General features: G+C 39.5%; 1 protein-coding gene across 3 annotated transcripts in view; it reads left to right on the top strand.

Annotated features, from left to right (window-relative positions):
* Nucleotides 1–1,830: 1,830 nt before the first annotated feature.
* The window catches only part of LOC138055244 (putative adenosylhomocysteinase 3), a 33,312-nt gene continuing 16,352 nt past the window's right edge, over nucleotides 1,831–18,790 (top strand). Inside the window, exons 1-4 of one of the 3 annotated variants that reach the window (XM_068901221.1) lie at nucleotides 1,982–2,038; nucleotides 2,640–2,700; nucleotides 14,021–14,114; nucleotides 14,495–14,556. In XM_068901221.1, coding sequence (XP_068757322.1) covers nucleotides 14,042–14,114; nucleotides 14,495–14,556 — 135 coding nt within the window. In that variant the 5' untranslated portion in view covers nucleotides 1,982–2,038; nucleotides 2,640–2,700; nucleotides 14,021–14,041. Of the gene's footprint in view, nucleotides 2,039–2,639; nucleotides 2,701–13,806; nucleotides 13,941–14,020; nucleotides 14,115–14,494; nucleotides 14,557–18,790 lie in introns of those variants that run through there. The other 2 variants (XM_068901220.1, XM_068901219.1) reach the window with 2 other exon arrangements.

The raw sequence follows: 18,790 nt of genomic DNA, 5'->3' as shown, positions 1-18,790 counted from the left end.
ATAACAATTTTTTTTTTGGAGGGGGGTGTCAAAGAATTTTACGGTAAGTTCCAGGTGAAGGTCAAGACATTTTAATTCCTTACCTAGGGAGTGTCATTTTATTTTCGCCACTTTACTAAAAATCTCCCCCCCCCCCTCCCCTGCTAATTTTTGACAAGTCCCTGTGTGTGTGTGTGTGTGTGTGTGTGTGTGTCCAGAGGAGAGGTACGTTTTCCCAAACGTCATTCGTAGTCGCCGTGGCTCAAGTGCTCAAGAGAGGAGAGTGATCACCTCAGTCACGTATCCTTCGTGTCCTTGCGTGTCCTCGCGCGCCATAACTTCGAGAAGGCGCGCCACGTGTGTTATCGACGGTATTGCTGTTCTTAGCAGGAGCATACGTCAAAATAAAATGTTGGTTTTGATATAGGATCTTGGTTTGTATTGAGACGAAACGTCTCTTCCATGCGTCATCACTCATATCGTCATCACTTGTATCGATATTCAATAGATACTACGTAGATATCGTTACAGGTGTTTTGTGATTCGTTTTTTCAGACTATTAGCCCTATATCGCCCGCTGTCACATGCTACCAGAATCGATGGCTGTTTCAAGATATGTCGTCATTATATTGTTAATGTCTCCCTTGGGTACCTAATAATAGGTCCCCAACATTCTATTTCTCGAAACTGTTATTTCGAAATAATCAGTGCTTCCTCTGTGTTTCCTCACCACTTGATATATTTCGGTAGCATGTGACAGGATTAAGGCTTTGTTTTCAAGTTTATCGTAGTGTGCTAGCGTATTCTTCTCTGTTCTTTTGCAAACCTTCATCACAAGGAACCGGTTATTTTTACTTAAGTGAAGAGCCTTAATCAGAGATTGTTTCGATATCTCTTCAAAACATTCTGTGAGAGTTTCCTGCTAACTTCCTTCCGTCCGTCCTTCCTCGCTCCAGTTTTCATTGATGTCTTAATCTTCATCCAATTTAATCAAAAACTTAAATATTAATCTCTTTTAAAATAATCGCGGTCAACTTAATCAGTCCAGGTTCAAGTATTAGATTTAAAAAGTATTGACTACTAGACGTTGTAACTGTATGTTGGACTTGAGTGGGCAGCTCGAAAACCCTTTAATTTATTAATATCGGTCTTGAAAAGATCGGTGCGATCTTTGACTTGTGGTGGAACTTTGAACGAATTAAAATAAGATCAGTACACTGGCTTCATAATTTCTTACGAGAATCCGAAATTATTATTAACCAGACGAACAAAGAACGGCTAAAAAATAACTAAAAAATATTTCGTGACCTTGTCAAGGAATAAACCATCACTATAAAGGTCAATATAAACCTCTATAAAGTGATGTGGCTTATTTGTCTGACTCTGAACTTAACTGGATACTGCAATGAGATTGGAACCTAAAAAGTCAAAATTTGTAATGACTCCAAAGTCCTCAATATTTTAACACTCGAAATATTTTTCTTGCCGTTGTACTTAAGTTTCCCAAATAATATTTGTATTTAAAACTGCAAATTGCCTTTCATCAGTCAACGACCAATGGCAAGATCACGAAACTATTATTGTTGCATCTCGCTTCATCTTTTTTGAGTCAGAGTTTTGCGATAAAGCAACGCAGATAAATACAATAATACTATAACAAAAACAATCGAATATAATACAGTGCCCAAATATGTCACAATATTTTAAAGTTACGTTTCAAAACTTGCCATTTAAAATTCCCATATCAACTTTGAGGCTGTTTTTTGTCTCTTTCCAATACCCGCGCGGTTGCCACAGTGATGTGACATCACCAGGCAATATATACTGAAGGCTCGGTTTCGTAAACCATTATGATGAGTTATATAAAAGGACATTGCAACTTCGATGAGTAATGAAATATACATGATGCCGGTAGGGCTTCGTCGAATCGACCTTTGTTGAACGAAATCACTTCATCATGTCGGATTCTATGTGGAATAGGAAAAACTCTTTCGCCATCAGCTCTTACTCGGCGAAGACTCCTAAACCAGAGCCTGAATCTAATACTCCAAGTAGAAAAGTAAGTTTTCTCTGTCCCTTACTCTCCTTTCCTTGATTTGCGACATCCGGTCGCGTCGAGGAGAGAAATTATGCTTGTAGCTGATGTATTTCATAACCTATTGCTCACGCGATTTTGGGACGAAGCTGAAACACAAATGCTAAATTAACAAGCGATACCATGGCTCTTTTCGTTAAATTGTTTAAGATCAGAGAAAAGGGTGATGTGATACAAGCGGACGGAGAATCAATTTCACTTGTTTAGAGGAGCTTTTTGTTTCCGAGCCATTGTCACTAAAGTTACCTTCGTGCGAACGACGGTATTCTTCTATACGAGCGTTTTATAAACCTATTTAAGCTCAATTTTGTGACAATGGTTCTGTTATTACTACTTGGAAACATTAAAAAGTTATTTAATGATGGGAAATTTAGCAAAACCCGGGGTAAAAAAAGCGTCAACTTTTGAAGGGAATTAATCGAGGTAACGACCACGCTTGTTGCGGATTCTGCACGCACGCAACAGCCTTTGTGATTACGATATTTTTTTCGCTGCTCTCATGTGAGTTTTGAATAGTTTGCTAACTTTAATTTAGAGGTATTGATATTTGCTATTCAATTTTCAGTATATTCGTCCGCAGTATTCTCATCGTTCGTTGTCGAGGAGTAGTTCAATCGACAGTTCAGGTTAGTCATAGTAAGATTTGACAAAGTTTCATTGTGGATATCAATTCAGAGAAAAATTGGTGAATTGGTTTTTATTTCACAATTAAGCTTAAGGGCAGAATTGCCACGCAATTTGGAGTTTTTTAAACCTTAAGTGACATGCTCTAATATTATTTGACTAAACAGGTCTCGCTCGCAATTTAAAACACCGGGAAGAGAAACGCACAACATTGCAACTCAAAACCGTAATAGAGAGAAACTGAAACCGTACAAGCAGTCTTCTCTCTATTTGGTTTTATTCGAAAATTATCAATGACAATTTCACAACTTACAATCGAGGAATTCATGTTGATCAACGTTTTCAACCAGTTTTCTCAAGTACAAATGTTGTAATCAAATCGCCGGGAAAATAATAAGCCGGTACGGTTGCGTGACCTTTTGGCATGAATGAACTTTGTCTAACGTAAAACGGAAAAGACGGACTCAGCCAGAGCGGAAATAAAACCATTTACTCCTCAAACAAACAAACTTTGTGGCAATACCACCATTTTCATTAGGTTTTCGTTTTAAAAATTGCAGGCTTTTTGTCCTGACGTAAACAAAACAGGACTTTGCTCTTATTGTTGTTTAAGTTATTTTACGAGTTAATTCGTGGTACTTAGCTTCACATGAACGCGAGTGACATTTAGAGATTTATCTCTGATCGCTGTTCTTATTTCTCATATTCGCTGTTTTGTTATCAAGCGTTCTCAAGAATATTGCCTCGGTTTGTCTTTTCAAATGTTTTGATGATAAATTCGTCGCTGTTAGCGTCAAGTCATTCTGAATAATATTTTTACATCACAACTACGGGAATATTTTCTCACGAAATCAATTCAAAACGGAACTTTCTTCTTTAATCTCGCAAAAGGATATTGCACATTGTATTGCAAAGCAAAAATGAGATTTCCTGTGGGCCATATTACTGCGTGTTTTGGAATTATACTTCTGCAAATATTGCGTGACTGCGATAAAGTGTTCTGTTCCTGAAATGTACAATTTTAATAGCACTTCACAGAATACAATGGTTTCGAAGGAGGTTCTCTCGAGTTTCGCCGAACTGAGAGTTAGCATCTTTTGTTTTTCTTTTAAAAAAAGTAGAACAATTATCAAAGATGTGGAATTCTGCGTGACATGCCACCCGCAAGGTGCTTTAGAACTCGGCTGGAAGATGTAAATCGCGCGATGATTTACGAACTCGCACTCGACATTTGAAATATCAAAAGCTGAGTGTTGAGCGATCTTCGCGATTAAGGCTCTCAAAGCGATTTTTATCGAGGTCTGGCGTATTGCATAGGCATTTATTCAGGACAAAAAGAATCGCCAATGTATTTTGGCAACTGAAGTGTGGCCGGCGGTTTCAAAGTCCTAACTCTTACGCTTTATTCGCTCTGAGCACCAACGTGACTCTCTCATGCTTCTTTCTTGTTTGTGCTCGAACCATGACAAAGCATTTCTACCTTGCTTCTCGTGACTTTATGGACTATGTAATCTTGAAATTCTAATATACATGCAATAGATTTCATAAAGGACTCAAAAGTAGCTCTTGAAGATGTCGAGCGTCGACGTTCTCTTGCACAAATATCGGCGCGTGACGGAACTTATATTTTGTTGCCAATGTGTCTTCACATGAGTAACACGTGTTAAGACGCGTCACACGTTCCACGTTCCACGCTACACCGCTGTTATCTTGACCTTTGGAGAGAAAAAAAGGACATTTGTGTGGAAAATCTTTTCAACCTTTCATCATTCAGAGATAACCACTTAAAATTACAACATAGATCCTGAAAATGTCGCGATTCCATTTGATCCAATTAAATTCGGTTTCAGAGTTTTGTCGGGTTTTTAATATATGGATTTGATTTATAACCCGCTTGTGGAAATTTGAACTTAACAGAATTTAATACTAATCTCAATCTGTACGCACCTGAGCTTGGGAACGTATCAATCACTCCTTGCTTTAACATTATCTGTAACGGAAAATTCAGTTTGTAAGCGCCCAATAAAAGTAAGATGCCAGTTGAAACTGCACATGCGCGAAAGAAGTAACATTGTGGATAAAACGTCTTGACGATTTTTCTTAAACTGCTTGAACCGAAACCACCTCTAATTAACCAACAATGCGTGGTGCATAATTATCAATGTGATCTGTGCGATGCTACAATATTGGACAAACTAAAATGAAAAATTAGCACTCCCCTCCCCGCAAAATCAATGATGAATCCGCGTGCATGTTGGAGTCCGCCATTTTTTCATCATTGGAATTGGGGGGAGGGGTGGTCTTCATTTTCAATTTGAAATGTCCAAGATTGTAGCACGCGAGCAGGCTCTCCGAGGGACTGGGGGTTGGGGGTAGAATGAGAGAGAATATGTCGGTTACACTAGCCGGTACTTGCTCCAACGTATTGATGAACACCGTTTTTCAGCAATCGGAAAGCACTTTAATTTCAAAGAGGAGCACGGAATTTAACTGTCGGCAACCGTCCTGAAGAAATGCAACAGAAAACTAGACTGTCTAATTTATGAGACAGAAAAGAAGAAACCAAGCTTGAACACGCAATCGGACTCTATTCGCCCAAAACTATTCGTTCAATTTGAACATACTTAACATACATCTCTCTGCTTAACCTCACACCCCATAAATTAATTAGTCAGGTTAAAGGTTTTGTTTTGTCATTCGAAAATGATGTCATCATTGGCGACATCGAAACGTTGTTTAAAACATATTTCGTAAATTTTTATTCTTAAATGCTTATCTAGATTTTTATGTGTATATTGAAATTAATATTTTGTTGCTGGGGGACGTGTACTCTCAAAGAGCCACATTTTCCGGTAGTTCAGTTTATTTTTCCCATGTTCCTAAAATGTGTCAGTTCTTGTTGTTTTCACCTTGAAGAAAGGACAAACTCTTTAATAGTAAGTCCGATGTATTCTGTATAATCTTTGTTCCGCTTGCTCGGCACAGCATCAACATGACTCCTACATGTTACTGTATTAGCCGCAAAAAATAAATGCATGCAGATTAACTAGCCTTGAGAGAACCCCTTTTTTTTTTCAAATCCTTTAGTTGTATTTGGATAAAAAGATACACTTGTTGCTGTATCAAATATTCTCCGCCTTCTGTCTTCTGTAGCCACTGTCGCGGACACCTTAATTTACAGTACTAATACATTGGTGCTGAAAGGTTCAAATTCGTACGAAACTTTTCAGGAACACGTTAAGCCTTCGCGCCTTTCGTCTCTTCACTCCGTTTCCTGTCATAGCACGCAAACTGGTTCTCTCTGGGGTCGCTTTGCTCCGACAAGACTCGGACGACACAGCTCGCTATTTCCGCGTGGTACATGAAGCGCTCCATATACAAGCTCTCATGACATTCCGTGGTTAGATTTGCTTCTTCTTCTTCTTCTTCTTCTAGAACCTCCTCTACTGCGTCTTTCATTAACATGCGGATTCTTAAATTCAAAGGTCAACCGACAAATGCGTTTTTCGCTACCGTCAATCAAATGTTCGGCGGCTCCTCCCAGCTTCCGATTAGGTTGACTGAACTGGGCTCAACGATGTGATTTGATTACTACGCGCTCGACAGTAGTCGGATGTTCGGAGGAGCCGCCGAAAATTAGATTGACGGTAGCGAAAAACGCATTTGTCGGTTGACCTTTGAATTAAAGAGTCCGCATGTTATTGAAAAGCGAAGTAAATCTGAATAAATGAAGATTCTGTATAGGCCATTCAGGAATTGCGGGCGAGTATCAAATTTGAAACCAATTGATAAAATGACACCATCACATGAAAGATAACATTGAATTTGGCCATCTGTCCAAGTTTGATGCATTTAGGTCGAACAGAAACCAAGTTACGGAACTTAGAACATTGTTAAAAATCCATACAAACTTCTCTAATTTTGAAGCTGCGTCCCCCAAAACGATATAAACTCTTAAAAGATTTTATCAGATTTGGGATAACTGAAAAATCCTGTCATGAACCTACCATTTGGAAATAGTTGAGATGAAAATCACTTTGTTTGCCTATTTTTATGAATATTACAAAAATCGTAAAATTTTAAGAGTTTATATGATCTATTGTGGGGGACGCAGCCTCAAAATTAGAGACGTTTGTATAGATTTTTAACAATGTTTTAAGGTCTGTAACTTGGTCTCTGTTTGATGTATAAGCATCAAACTTGGACAGATAGTCAATCTCAATGCTATCTTTCATGTGATGTTGTCAGTTTATCGATTGGTTCAAATTTGAAACTCGCCCCAGTTCCCTGCGCAATTCCGGAATCAAAATAAGTTCTCTAACTGCCGACTGCTTGGCTTCTTCGGTCATGCATCCTACTACTGAGGGGGAGATGGTGTGTTGAAAGTTCGGCCGCGGACCAAGTCCCAGGGGCTTTTAATAACTGAGGAGAAAGTGTTGCATCTGACATCTGTACATGGTTAGAACCTCTAGTCTTCTCAGACGAGGACGGCAAATCAAAGGTCTTCCCCAATTGATGAATCAAACTCAGTCGGACTTGAAAGAACCCACTAAATATTTGCATAGAAGACTGCATGTCTTGTTTGGGATAGTAAATGCTCGGAGATAACGGCAAAAACAAACTTCTTTACAATCCTAGGGTAATTTAATTAATGATTTGATGTATGATGTGCTGAATATAAAACAAAAAAATCATCTTTTCCAACAACAAGCGCGGATTGAAGACGCCAAAACTAGCGCATTTCGACCTTATTTTGATGCGAGGAAAATAGCAGTTCAGGGGTTAATTAACGTCGATAACTCGTAACAGTAATTCAACTGACAAACCTGAGGTCGACGGTGCGCTCATTTTACTCCCCCCTCTCCATCAGTGCTCCGTTTTACGGGTATTTAAAGCTACTTAGCTACACGGAAAGGAAAGAAATCGAAACAAGGATCCGAGATGCGAGAATCGAACTCAGGACCTCTTTCACCAATGCCGCGCGCTAAGCGACTGTGCCATGTTTGGCCATCCGTTAGGTTTGTTCTGTAGCGAAATCCTTTATATTTTAGAGAGTTTAGAAGATATCGTCTTCTCTTCAGTGGGTAGAAGCTTCGTTCTCTCGAAACCGTACGTGGTGACATGCGGATCACCAACTGCATTTTTGCATCTAGTTAAATTCTGAGATAATTAGTACTCGCTTAATGAAAGTTGTTTTCGACCAACTCATTTGAGGTATTGAACCCACTGGGAACTCGCAAGAATCCGAGTCCCAGATGGGGCTCGTATTTTTCCAGTGGCCTGTGTTCAATTCCCAGACTTGGCGTCATATATGGATTGAGTTTGTTGATTCTCTACTCTGCACCGAGAGGTTTTCTCCGGGTACTCCGGTTTCCCCTCTCCTCGAAAAACCAACATTTGACTTGATTTACGTTAATTGTTAGTTTCAGTTTACAGTGTCCCCAATTTTTGCTCCAGCGCGAGAACGACTAGACACTTAAACAAAGTTCCTTTACTTTCCTTTTTTTTTCGAGATAGACTTTTCCAAATTTTATTTTGAATTCAACATTTGCGCAGAAAACCAGCAGAAACGCTTGCCTCTAAGAGTGGATTGTATGTTGCGGCCCTTTAATTGTCGCCATTTGTGGCGACGCACCACCGTATAAGGTCTTGAACACTTCACAAGGGAGACAAGATCAACGATGTATGTGATTGGGAACGAAGTTGGCGCGTTGGCTAGGACACTTGTCGCCTTTCACAAATATGACCTTGGGTTGTATCCCTGACTTGTCATGGTATCAAATGTTGGTTGCTAAGAGCTGTTTTCCTGTGGGGTCTCTGGTTCTTATTTCTCATTTAAGTTACCTGCTGGAACCCTGCATCCTTGAGATTCTAGGACTCGAGGGACTCTGGAACATGTAGAGGTAGAAAGTGACTCTTGGTATTGGCTTCTGATTTATCATTATTTGCGAAAAGGCCTTTCAAAATATGCCTTTGTGGCAACCCATATCTGACTGATATTGAACAATTTCACCAACATTCCATGGCAATTAAGGAAACCAGTTGCCAGTCTTTGTTTTTAATGCTTTAATACAAGGTCTTCATAGTCCTGCAACTAATCGAGTTGTACCAAGTACAGCGCCTAGACAGTCGACTTCACTTCTGCATTTTAATTCAGTGTTCCCACTGTATCGATTTTGTATCGAAAAGCCTTTCTGCCGAACCCAGGCTCTCTCTCTCTCTTTTCCGGTGATTGCGTTCGCCAAGCACACTACAAAATTTATATAACTCCATTCTACAATGCCACAGGGATTCAACTAATTGCAAAAAGTTTTCATTTTGTCGAGCAACCTAAGAAAATTACGAGTTTTAAAATGACTCCTCGTAGGAAGACTGACGTGTCGTGGAAAGTTTTAAGTCCTAATACACGGCGGTAACGTATATTTACCGTAATTAATTATATTTTAGTGATAGTTTTCTGATCCAATATCTTCTTAATCTGTTCTTTCATTGCGCTCACGTGATAAGATGGTCATGTCGGTTCCAAAACAATGGAAAAATGTGGCTTAAGTTTTGCTTGCTTTTCGCTATTTTTTTTCCACCAACGTGTTACGTTAGGTGCAAGCAACCTGGAAAGAATCAGTCGATCAGTACGCATAATTTGAGGGCCCCAGGAGTTAACTTTGAAAAGTTTAAAACCCACGTTTTGGACATAAATGTGAATTAAATTATGAAGCTTGACCAATTTCCTTTTTGTCCTCTTTTCTTGCGAATTTAACTTCTGTTCTTGTAATCACGGATGTGATAAACTTGGCGATGATTTTGTATACCGGTAAATAAGTCCATTGTGGCATTTATCTCAGCGATTTTGATGTTACGCACAGAAGGTATTGGCTGGACAGGATGAATTTTTTTCCGTGGGATTGTAATTACCAGTTGTAAGATGGTTTGCTTATCAATCTAAAATACTACAAGTGATATGGTATGTATCATTTCGGAAATGGATCGTGGACTGTCTATAGATACTGCTTGCTCAGCTTCATCATTAGGAGGCAATGACTGTAGGGAGATCTCGCGAGGAACACGCGAAGATCACGCGAGTTGCCCTTCGACTGTCCCCTTACCCCAGGCTTCTTGGAGACTTAACGGGGAAACAGAATACTATTTTTAGCCTTGACCAGTCAACGTGAAATCCTTAATGGCCTTTTGCCAAATTCGATGCTCTTTGTTATGTTGATTGTTTAACAACGCTAACATTCCATTTGTAACTTGGCCAAGGATACTCAGGCGTCTGTCGTTTAATTGGGCTGTAGAGTTGGTGTTCTGCGTTTATGAAAAAAACATGAGTATTTTTCCACAGGGCAGGAAATTTCTTAACTAAGGATAGATTTCAAGGTCTTTTACTTTCTATTCTTGGTTTGCACTCACGTGATTAGACGGCCATGTTGGTTTACAAAACAAAAGGAAAATTAACTTTTACTTTAGTCCAACTGAGGATTGCATTTGTTAGAAAACATCATTCACCTTCAGTCTTCAGTTAGCGTCCTTTTGCATGAAATATTGATTAATCTTCTCAATCTAGCGCAACTATTTATTTTCCACAAAAGCAAATTTGAATTGATTAACCGTTGTAGAGCAAATTCACCATTTTAAGAAACACTGCATGAGAAAAGCACATAAGGCAGATCAGAGTTAGACGCTCGAGACACATAGCAAACAGTGTGAAACTACTGAGTAACAGATTCGAAATTGACGTATGAAACCCTTTGCAAACACCTTGAAATACCCGCGCAAACACTTCAAAGACGCAATGAAATGGACGCGCCAGACACATCGTAAACACTTAAAAAATAGGAAAGATAGGGCCCGTACGCACTGGGCAATTTTGTTTATTTTGCGAAAAAAATCTGTCATCATTTCCGTCTGTCATTTCCCACCAAATTTTGTCAAGCCTTACCAAACTTCAAATTAAAGGAGCCGTCGTCCTGCCCCGGATCGAGGACAAATTTTTGTCAGGCGTGAAAACTATACTGGGTTATAGGGTTAACGTTTAGTTTTCACGATTTTTGGCGCGATATGCGCCTGAAAACCATTCTAAGAAGAACACATGTAAATCTATGCATACAGGAAAATACAGGCAAAATAAAGACGTACTTGCTCAATTTACCGCGTTTGGGGGGCGAGGAATTTTGTAAGTCCTAGTAAAACGCTGTACCAGCAACTAAGTTTCTGGCCAAGACTGCGTTCTCTGGGACTCCTTTTGCTCTTGGGGGAGGATGTTCTTTGTTATAAATGACAGCCTCGACGTTCTTAAATGTAAAATAATGTTCCCGACTTCTTCTCCATACTTTTCCTTTTAGGCGTTTTAAAAAACTAGCACAATTACTTTCTTCTGTAGCGCACATTTATAGCAACACGGGCATAAGTGCAATTGTAGTCATAGTCATAGTTTATTTACCCACTAGCAGCGTAGGAGTTTTAACTCGTTGAAACGCTATCGTGCATCGATGATGTACCACAGAGGATAGAAGACAACGGCGGGAACTCCTTGTCCTACTCTTTGCGACAAGTGTGTGGGTTCTTTTACGTCCCACAGGGTGATGAACATTAAAGGGTTGTGAGACGGGGCCTGCGATTTATAGTCCTTATCCGAGAAGACTTGAAAGTCTTAACCATTTGCGGATGTCATTACGAAGGCACTTGTTGACAATTTTTTATGCAAGGGCCAGCTGAGCAAAGTGGAAGCGCCGACCGGATCTTGGGATATCTAACCAGCAAATAATATGTAGATTAAACAAAACAATACTGCGCGGCTGGTTGTACGGTTGTGAGGTAAATCAAAAAAATATATTTCCTTACAGCCGTACAGCCAGCCTTGCAACATTATTTTGTCGTTAATTACAAAGGCACCGCTTTCTCCTCAGTTTAAAGACTCTTAGTCACGGTTGTTCCGGCGGGAGTCGAACTCACGGCGGCCTCCTTCGTGGCAGCCCGGTGGTCAAACGACTGATCGCGATTATAATGCAACCTTGCAGCAAGAGTAGCGTTGATATCCACACTTCGAGGATTGCTCTGGTGGACGGCCTTGCTAGTCATGCAGAAGGGCATTACGGTCATTCATCAACATGTGCTTCCCCTCCTCTGTGATGATATGTGGGCCGAGTTCTAAATCGATCTCAACTTGATCCTGCGGATTTTCTCTGGGTCCCCCATCATATTCAGGTGCCTTTTTAATTGCGCAAGGGTGCTCTGTCAATTCTTGGAGCCTCAGTCTGTTGTGCTGTACGTGTCGATCGCCAAGTTTCATTCCCGAGATTGGTGAAAGGTTAATAAATTAATTGAGAAAGCGTTGTTCTTTTCACTCACGAAGGCTGTCGAGATTGGTTCAGAGAACAATGAAAGTTGTCCTGCGGTTCCATCTGATGGCATATTCTTCCTTGACTAGTGTCTCGATTGTATCTGTAGGCTTCAATTTGACTCGACCACGATTTGTTGAAGCTGGTTGCTTTCTGCCAATTGGGGTTCTTAAATTAATAATATTCTTTTTAGTTTGAACCGTTCTTTCTGATTATTAAAGTGGTTGTCCCGTGAGCCAGCTTGGAAGCTAAGTGAACTTCCACTACAAATGCCTTAAAATATAATTGCATCGCCATAAAATATAATTGCAACGCCATAAAATATAATTGCAACAAATGCAATGAGCCGTAACTCCGAACACAGTAGACCCTTCTCCAAAATGATGGCAACGGATTTGAATGAGTTAAAATTGAAAAACTGATACCAGAAATAGAAAGAGCACTTTTACTGTAGTAACCCGTCGAAATTTCAGCGCATTAGGTGTTATATCAGCTGAGAAAATGTAAGTTGAAATTTGACAAATTTACCCTGAGACGTTTGTATGACTGGGGGACGGTATATGCCATACCCCCAATCATATAGCCTGCGAACACAGACGTATTTCCGGCTGTCGTTCCGGCCGAACCAGTGACAGCCGGAAATACGTCTGTGCTCGCAGGCTACCAATCATACAAACGTCTGTAAATTTTTCATTTTTCAACTTACATTTTGTCAGCTGATATTACACCTGATATGCCGAAACTTTGCAGGGTTACTATAGCAAATGTGCTCTTTCTATTTCTGATATTAGTTTTTAATTTTAACTTATTTGAATTTTCGGCCTACATTTTGGAGAAGGGTCTGTATAGATATAAAATAAGATCAGAGGCTGTTAGGAGCTGTATGCCATCACTTAAGAAATGCTCTTACGAACAAAAACATCTTCACCTACAGCACTTCCCACTATAAACAAAAGGAACCGATTAAAACAATTTCTAGCATGTCTTGCGCTGTTCCATTTATTGTTTTGGCGTCATTGGCCCGGCAAATCTTCCCGTCTGGGATACGTTACGTGCAATTGCGTATTTCCGTTTCTCTTGCAGGTGTTTTGGTATTTTTAGAGGTTTCCAAAAGATCTGTCTCGCTTACTCTATGACAAGAAACCTCAGCTTGTGATGATTCCTTTGTTTACCTGTTTCAGCTGAGAAAGTGACTGATTTGAGCGATTTTTTTGAAAGGGAAACTTAAAGGCTTTAAGGGCAAAGGTTGCTTAAATTGTGTAACAAAATAGGAATGGACATCTTTCACGTGCACAGAAGATGCTTGTCTACTTGTTCTAAACTATATTACTAGCCCCAGTTGTTCGAAGAGTGGATAGCGCTATCCACTTGATAATTTATTATTGGTTTTGCTATTGTTTAGCCGGTGGATAGTGTCATCCACCTTTTGAACAACTGGGGCCAGATCTTTTTAACTGTTGAATGAAAAAATTCTTGCATTGTTTATAAAGCGCATATGAGTACCAGTGAGGAACGAATCATTCAGATTCACGAGACCAGCGTTTCTGAATCAGAGTTTTTCAGCGCTGTAGACGACTGCCAGCGAGGCGCGCATATAGCGGCGAATGGAGAGAAGAAGGAAGAAAAAAGAATACCACCCGAATCAGGCTTTATCAACCACGCGATCGCACTGGAATTTCTAATAAGGCCGCACCTGGGAATGTTTAAGTATGCCCCCGCCTGTACCCTAGAGGAAGGTGTAAAATTGCCCCCTTGTTAGACCTGTTTCCTGATTGGTCCCCTCGACCCCACGCAGATGTGAGCTTTCTCTCATTGCAAACAATAATATGGCGGCATCCGATGTGGAGCATCGTGTCCAGAAATCTCCGGCTGCGGCACAAAGACCGCCTCATCTCAAGACTCTAGAGGTTTATGTGGCGCGTCTTTGACATGACGTCTTTGTGTCCTGAATTTTTCGGCTCAATATTTGTGCGTTTTCTCTCGCTAGGGGCTGTCGTTTTCGGAGAGCATGTCAAGGCGACCCCCTCGCCTTCGAAGGCGGTCAATTTCGGTATCCTCAACTGATAGTTACGGAAGTTCAGGTGATGGGAAGATGATTTTTATCGTGATCAGCTATTTTCTGGCAGTGTTGACAAGGTTTTATTTTCCGGCGGCATGTATTATTTCGTAGTCGCTTGTTTGAAAAAAAGCCCGTTTCGACACAGTGTTTGCGTTTGTGATCTCGTGCTAATGAACACAAATTTTCGCGATTTGTAAGTCATACTCGGTTTTCGTTAAAATTTTTAATCACGGTTTTCACATTATTGAAAGATTCCTATTCCATTTTTTTTTCATTATAAGTCGTCAGATCTCATGGGTTTTGAGATATTGTAAACGTTAGGTAAACCGGTTTTTTCTCATCGTCTTCTAGCTTATATTGTCCCTCTTAAATATTCATGCTTGTTTGTTTGTCCTGTTGCAGCCAGCTATTCAGACAGTTACTCGTCAGACGAAGACGATGTATCTCCCAGGGAAAGATCTCAGGTTTGATTTTTTGTCGCTAGACGACCTTTTTTCCTCGCTTCTTTTAGATAGTAGCTGAGTAAGCTGGTAACACAAGCATTAACTACGTAGCAGCACGCTCTGCTTGCTTTATAATTATTTCACGCTTGCCTGATTTCCGTCCGCTTGTTTGAAGATCTTTAAAAACACAGATTGCCTCAGTATTTTTCACCATCAAACAGCAAATTCATTTTTCGTCAAATACATGTACTTAAACATGTTCTAAGTTAATTAAACGGCTGCTGAAAGTGGAAGTGAAACTGCGTTCGTGACATTATCGTAATATGTACACAGTACATTTCGGAAGTCATTTTCCGGTTGAAATTTATCACTCCATACTTTCCGTTCCTGCATCACGCACAGTTCGTTCATTGAAATGAGCCTTTTTAATATATAGTGCCAGTACGATTGTTTGGATGACGTCATGTCCCTTTAACTCACGTAATCGAAAGCTTTCGAAACAAGTTAACAAACCGGCGAATAATAGATTGATATTTAGATCCCATTTTCTGCATGATTGATAAACTGCATGCGCATAAAGGGTCTGTGCGATACATCGATTGGTTAAGATTTGTTGCTGTCAAATAGTGTGAACTTCACTGCTTGAACAAATCTTAATAATAGGCTGATTTAGCAACAGAACGGGAACGGCAGTGGCGACGGCGCGTGCAGTAAAAACACCAATGAGAATTCAGAATGGAATAGACTCCACTCTTTTCTTCTCTATTCTAAATTCTCATTGGTAGTTTTGCTGCGCGCAACGTCGCCATTGACGTTCCCGTTCTGTTGCTAAATCAGCCTAATGAACAATCATCACAACTACAAATTTTTATTGCAAAGCGTTCACATTTTGATTGTTGCTCAAGTGTATGTAGAATAGAGATAGAATATCAAGAGTGTTTTCATGGTGATCGATGAAGACAATGACAACTTCCTACTCACACAGACATGTTTGGGAAAGTTTCTATCCTCAGTACAATGAGTTGAAATGACTTGGCATAGTTTAAGTAGTCTTAAGAATGTAAATTGTCTGCACATTCAATTTACATAGTGGAAATATGTGGTCATTATAATAATCATTGTTCTTCTTTTAGTAAGAAGTTATTGTAAGTACAATACAATACATACTTAATTGACCACTCCCCATACGGGCTTTTCAGGACCGATGAAACAATCCACGAAACAACCGAACACGACAACAACAACTGTTAAGAATCCCAACTGGCCGGAGGCAAACCAGTTGGCTATTTACAAGTGCAGCTGGGAAGTTGAACCAGGGACTACCAGGAACAAATTCAGCGAGTGGTCAGAGCGGGTCTTGAACCCGGGATCTCCGGATCTCAAGGCAAGCGCCCTAACTACTGGGCCACACTGCCTCCTAAATGATACAAATTCCCAGTGGAGAAGTTGCCTTGGGTTGTTCAGCAGCATCCAAGCATGCTTTTAATGAAAGAGTTTTAAACTAAAGCTAGGAAGTGTTTCCAAGAGGCGAGTTTTCTTGTAAGATTATTTTTAAAATGGGGATGAAAATCAGGTCTAACAATTACCGTTAAGACCCGCAGATAAGCCGCACCCTTAATTTAGAAATAAAAGAAATCCAAAGTGAGTCTTAAGAAGTTTTCTTCATCCACTGTTCATCAAACGTAAACTCACTGTTAACATTGAAATAGAAAAGACTTTGAATTCTTACCCACAAATTTAGCAATTTAATACCAGTATAATGATCATCGTTTCTACCAACTTTGAGAGATAAAGTAAAGGTAAAGTCTCTGTTACGAGCCTGAAAGGCCCATCAGGCCGGCGCTTATCTCCGGTTTCTGTAGCATGAAGCGACTAGGAGTATTTCTACTCCCGCCTGGATGAGATGCTAGTCTATCGCCGGGTTATCCCCAGCATTTTCGCTGGTACCCATTTATACACCTGGTTGGAGAGAGGCACCGTGAGAGTAAAGTGTCTTGCCCGAGAACACAGCACAATGTAGTAGTATTAGAATCAAATGCAAAGGTGGAAAACTGGATACCAGAAGCAGCTGTTTTCAAATGTTCCCACAGATACATGTAAGCCGCACCCCTGATTTCTAGCGACGATTTTTGGGAAAAAGGTGCAACTTATCTGCGGGTGTTTGCAGTATTTTACTTTTTGGTTTGCAACAATACGTTTTATGGAATCAACCATAGAGTAAATGAGTAACTGGACTTTTAGCTGCGCCTTTGTGGAGACCTTCCAAAAAAAGTCGGCCAGCTAATGCTGCAATATTTAGCTTGGGATTAGAGTGATAGAAACAAAATTAAAACTTGTCTTGCATTCAAAATTTCAATTCAAAAGATACTCAAAGGCCAAAGCAAACTGAGGAAATTAAAGTCAAGGTCTGTTATCTAAAGCAAAATGATTAAAAGTGAGATTTGAACTCTGTTAGAGTTTTCCTAATAATGGGCTCTTATTTTTTAGGCAAAATTGCACTTTCCATGAATCTTTTATTACATTTTTATTACATGTTTGCAGTGCTGATGAGTTCCCTGTTTCTGAAAACTAGTTTTAAACTCAATTTATAGTTAACTCAATTTAGCATCACCACTCATTATTTTGCGAAGGTTCTTTTGTTACCAATCAAATTTTGGATCTGTTAACAAAATCCACCAGTAAGTTTTGACAACCTTATGTCATCATTATGATCCAGTTTCTCTTCTTAGACTGTGTCTTATTAAAATTGATCTTTTGTTTACTTCTGCTAAATTTATGTGCTTTGAATTTGATAAATTTTGGCATTTCAGAGACGACTTGTTTGTTTTTCAACTTCTAATTCTCTGTTGATTTGTTTATCTGACAACGTGAAAAGTCCTCTCGCAATTCATGTCCTGGCATTTTGTCTTGAAGGAAACAAAACAAAATGGTGTTTAATAGCTGAGAGCACAAAGAAAAAAGAACATTTTGGGATGTTTATTGTATCTCGTACATGATAAAGCAATTTTAGTAAGAAATTAATTAATCACGGCATGTGTTGTTCTTGTGTCAGTTATTTATCTGAGATGCAGTATGCATGTAAATAATTGTATATTGCCTTGCTCTCCTTAAAAAGCATAAAATAAATACGCTGCTGGATAGATTGCATCCTCTCTTCCTGTACTCAACTAATGAATGTTTGGGAATAAAATTGGTTAGCAAGCTGTACCTTTTCACTGCCTGAGGGAAACCTTTGTGTCCTTTTAGAAATATTGAGACTTCACAAATAAAATCCTGAATTGAATTTTCTTGGGGCATTTTTATTATAAAAGTAGTGGTCTAGAAAGAGCTTTGCCATTTTCTGAAGTCATAAATGTTGCCATTCTGTTTCATTGTTAATTTTTGTATCACAGTTTGTGATGTTATCTGTGGTGTGAACCAGTCCTCTTGCCGGGCCTTTGGCTGTTAGCGCAAATGACCACTAACAAAAACAAAGAAGAGACAAAACAATGTGTTTTGGTGTGATTGAACCCTCGCAAAAGAAAATGAGGATTGTACATCCCGCCCCCGGGTTGCTCGAAGCGTGGTTAGTGGTTAACCATGGAAACCTATAGGTTTTGATACCTCTTAACCAACGGTTAGTGCTAACCAGGCTTCGAGCAACTGGCCCCAGGTGGACTTACAGTGCAAAGCATGCTACCGTTTCCACAACCAAGTTTTTTGACAAATTTTTGACACTTATTTTATTGAAGGGTGGAGTTTATCAGACTCTTTAAAATTAGCGCACGCGAAACTTTAAAGGATATGTAGGAAGAATCTTGGTTGTTTGTTGGCAGCCAGGAAATAAATTTTCAAGAAATTCATAAGTAAAAGAGAATTAATTGCATGTTATCTGTGTGAAGCCATTACATTTTAGGTGTTTCAATTCTGAATGATAAAAATATATTTTTTGTATATCTGCAGCAAACATACAATTAATGTGAAAACGATAATGGGAGAGCACTACCTTCTCACAAACACCAGCATGAACAAATATCTCTTGAAAGTTATCTGTATTGTCCTCGTTTAGATTCGTATAATTGTTATCTTCGTCCTTGTATCGTATCCACAAAGTACTTGACGTGTGATGTCAGAAGCTACCACAGTTTCTTCTGACATGCTCCACAAGCGAAAGAAACAAAAACGTACAATTCCATCCACAATGTCTGCTTCTATATAGAACTTTACAAACTTACAGTTGCCATTCTCGACTTTTACTTGGAATTTCATGCCGATC

This window comes from Montipora capricornis, chromosome 7 (assembly GCF_036669925.1).
Source record: "Montipora capricornis isolate CH-2021 chromosome 7, ASM3666992v2, whole genome shotgun sequence".
Lineage (NCBI taxonomy): Eukaryota > Metazoa > Cnidaria > Anthozoa > Scleractinia > Acroporidae > Montipora > Montipora capricornis.
This window is presented reverse-complemented; position numbering and strand designations above follow the sequence as displayed.